At 70.0% G+C, this 267-nt stretch overlaps 1 protein-coding gene across 1 annotated transcript in view; it reads left to right on the top strand.

Moving 5' to 3' along the window:
• The window catches only part of TRIM46 (tripartite motif containing 46), a 10331-nt gene that overhangs the window by 3064 nt on the left and 7000 nt on the right, over positions 1-267 (top strand). The window contains 1 exon segment of the mRNA XM_009274460.1: positions 7-214. Coding sequence (XP_009272735.1) covers positions 7-214 — 208 coding nt within the window.

Raw genomic sequence — 267 nt, 5'->3', positions numbered from 1 at the left:
GGCGCTGAGCCCCACCTGACGCCCTCCCTGCCTCCCTCCCACAGGCTTCGGCACCTACCCGGGGCGCAAGCGGGGCACCGTGCATCCCCAGACCGTCAGCTTCCCCTGCCCGGCCTGCCAGCGGGACGTGGACCTGGGTGAGCGGGGCCTGGGCAGCCTCTTCCGCAACCTGACACTGGAGCGGGTGGTGGAACGCTACCGCCAGACCATCAACATCAGCGCCGCCATCATGTGCCAGTTCTGCAAGCCCCCGCAGCTGGAGGACAC

Source organism: Aptenodytes forsteri, unplaced genomic scaffold, assembly GCF_000699145.1.
Source record: "Aptenodytes forsteri isolate BGI_AS27 unplaced genomic scaffold, ASM69914v1 Scaffold624, whole genome shotgun sequence".
Classification (NCBI taxonomy): domain Eukaryota; kingdom Metazoa; phylum Chordata; class Aves; order Sphenisciformes; family Spheniscidae; genus Aptenodytes; species Aptenodytes forsteri.
This window is presented reverse-complemented; position numbering and strand designations above follow the sequence as displayed.